Source organism: Emys orbicularis, chromosome 4, assembly GCF_028017835.1.
Source record: "Emys orbicularis isolate rEmyOrb1 chromosome 4, rEmyOrb1.hap1, whole genome shotgun sequence".
NCBI lineage: Eukaryota > Metazoa > Chordata > Testudines > Emydidae > Emys > Emys orbicularis.
This window is the reverse complement of record NC_088686.1, coordinates 93,278,004-93,280,986: the sequence shown is the minus strand read 5'-3', so window position 1 is coordinate 93,280,986 and position 2,983 is coordinate 93,278,004. Positions and strand designations below refer to the sequence as shown.

The 2,983-nt window shown below is 45.6% G+C and overlaps 1 protein-coding gene across 1 annotated transcript; it reads left to right on the top strand.

Annotated features, from left to right (window-relative positions):
* Positions 1-755: 755 nt before the first annotated feature.
* On the top strand, positions 756-2,750 carry KCNA4 (potassium voltage-gated channel subfamily A member 4). The gene has a single exon (XM_065403599.1). It carries the CDS (start codon positions 756-758, stop codon positions 2,748-2,750), a length of 1,995 nt encoding a protein of 664 aa, XP_065259671.1.
* The last annotated feature ends 233 nt before the right edge of the window (positions 2,751-2,983 follow it).

Genomic DNA, 2,983 nt, shown 5'->3' with positions numbered 1-2,983 from the left:
CAAAGGGTGATCCTCTCCCTTGTCCCCTATGGAGACCTCAGAGCCAGTGTTGCAGCCTTCTCCTCCTCCTTCTCTTGCCACTGCAGCTACTGCCCTGGGTGCTGCTCCAAGGTTTGAGACACTGTTGACAGGCTGAAGAAAGAGGGCTTGCAAAGACCTCCTCACTGTGTAAACAAAATGATGGCTGGAAGTTACTTCAACTCCCTAAATATTATTATTAATCAGTAATCATATTGCTAGGCCACAGCATTGCTTGGAGCAAACGAGAAAAGAGACTATTTGCATTTGGTTACAATGATAAACTAAAGACCTGAAACTTTTCTGTATCAAGAAAACAACAGGACAGTTACCTCCTTGCTTTGTATTAACATTTGCTCCTTGCTGGGTGCAGTTTTGGAGTCTACAACAAAATCATGAATTTGAACAGATGTGTGGATTCTGGATAGGCCACTGGAGTGTAATAAAAATAAAGAGGCTTGGTGGATGAAAGGACAAGACCTAGACTCTTTCTGAGATCAAATCTGAAGGCTGCATCTTTTATTTTTTTGATAGCAAAACACAGTTATTTGTGTCATACATCCTGGATGATAAGAAAATGCAAAACACAAATTCAGTTTTACTAATACCATGATGTGCTGTGCTTCCAAGAAACTGTCCTCCAAATGCAAATGGCTTTGAACTTCCCCTCATAGAAGTCAAGGTGTGACTACAGATATCCCAGACTATTTTGTATTAAACAAATAAACAATTACAAAATGGAGGTTGCAATGGTGAGTGCAGATAGCTCTGGCTGCAACAGCCACATGCCCTATGGATATGCCGTCCAGGCTCGGGCTCGGGAGAGAGAACGACTGGCACACTCGAGGGCAGCGGCAGCTGCGGCTGTGGCAGCGGCAACGGCAGCAGTAGAAGGTGGGGCCTCATTAGGAGGTGGATCCTATCACCACTACCACCAGGTACAGAGTGGGGGGGCTTCCTCTTCTCACAATGGGAATGGATCACACAGCAGTTTGCTTCAGCGTCAGAACAGTAGAAGGAGGAAACGAGGAAGAAAGAGGAGCCACTATCTGGGTAGCAGGGATTGTGGGGCATCCTTCCCGTGTTCTGAGCTGCTGCCTCTCAGTGGCTCTGAAGAGAAGATACTGAAGGACTTGAGTGAGGAGGAAGAGGAGGATGAGGGGGAGGATGAAGAGGATGAGGAGGAAGGAAAGTTCTTCTACAGTGATGAGGATGATGTGGATGAGTTTTCGTATTTGGACCAACCACCTGATGATGGTGGTGGTGGCGGCCCTGGGGGCTACAGCACAGTACGCTACAGCGAGTATGAGTGCTGCGAACGGGTAGTGATCAATGTGTCAGGACTGCGGTTTGAGACTCAGCTGAAGACCTTGGCTCAGTTCCCTGAGACATTGCTGGGTGATCCGGCGAAGCGGGGCAGGTACTTTGACCCACTCAGGAATGAGTACTTCTTCGATAGGAACCGGCCCAGCTTTGATGCCATCCTGTACTACTACCAGTCTGGGGGCCGTCTGAAGAGGCCAGTCAACGTGCCCTTTGATATCTTCACTGAGGAAGTGAAATTCTATCAGCTTGGGGAGGAGGCCATGCTTAAGTTCAGGGAGGATGAAGGGTTCGTCAAAGAGGAAGAGGATAAGGCTTTGCCCGACAACGAGTTCAAGAAGCAGATCTGGCTGCTGTTTGAGTACCCAGAGAGTTCCAGTGCAGCCAGGGGCATTGCCATTGTCTCTGTCTTGGTCATCTTGATCTCCATCGTCATCTTCTGTCTGGAGACTTTGCCAGAATTCAGAGACAACAAGGAGCTCATATTGTCCCTGGGCTTGGGGAAGGGGCTTTTCAATGAGACTCTGCACCTGGATGGTGGGGGGCACACTATCTTCAATGACCCATTTTTCATTGTGGAGACAGTCTGCATCATCTGGTTCTCCTTTGAGTTTACAGTGAGATGGTTTGCCTGCCCCAGCAAAGCGGTCTTCATCAAGAACATCATGAACATCATAGACATTGTCTCCATCTTGCCTTACTTCATCACCCTGGGCACTGAGCTGGCCCAGCAGCAGGGCAGTAATGGTCAACAGGCCATGTCTTTTGCTATCCTGAGGATCATCCGTCTGGTCAGGGTGTTTCGCATCTTCAAGCTCTCCAGACACTCTAAGGGTTTGCAGATCCTAGGTCATACGCTCAGAGCCAGCATGAGGGAGCTGGGGCTCCTCATCTTCTTTCTTTTTATTGGAGTCATTTTGTTTTCCAGTGCTGTTTACTTTGCAGAAGCTGATGAACCTTCCACTCATTTTCAAAGCATCCCAGATGCCTTTTGGTGGGCTGTAGTGACCATGACCACAGTTGGTTATGGGGACATGAAACCCATAACTGTGGGTGGGAAAATAGTCGGGTCCCTGTGTGCCATCGCGGGTGTGTTAACCATTGCTTTACCAGTGCCAGTGATTGTCTCCAATTTTAACTATTTCTATCACAGAGAGACTGAGAATGAAGAACAAACACAGCTGACGCAAAATTCAGTCAGTTGTCCATACCTCCCAACAAATTTACTGAAGAAATTTAGAAGCTCATCATCTTCTTCCACAGAGGGTAAATCAGAGTATTTGGAGATGGAAGAAGGAGTTAAAGAGTCTCTTTGTGTAAAGGAAAAAAAATGTCAGGACACAGGGAATGACAGTGAGACAGAGAAGAAAAACTGTGTAAATTCAAAATCTGTGGAAACTGATGTGTAATATTGAAAGTTTCCAAATATATTTATGCATTAAAGAGTGCAGTGATAAAAATGAAATATGCAAACAAAAGTCTCAAGCATACAATAGTATGCACTTTATTGGTTAAATACAAATAAAAAATAGTGTTGCTAAACTTGTATTACATATCAAGTAAATTATATACCTTGTGGAAGAGGTGGTTTGAGCTGATGTAATTTCAAACTTTATATTTTTATTAGAATGCAAGCGTTTTG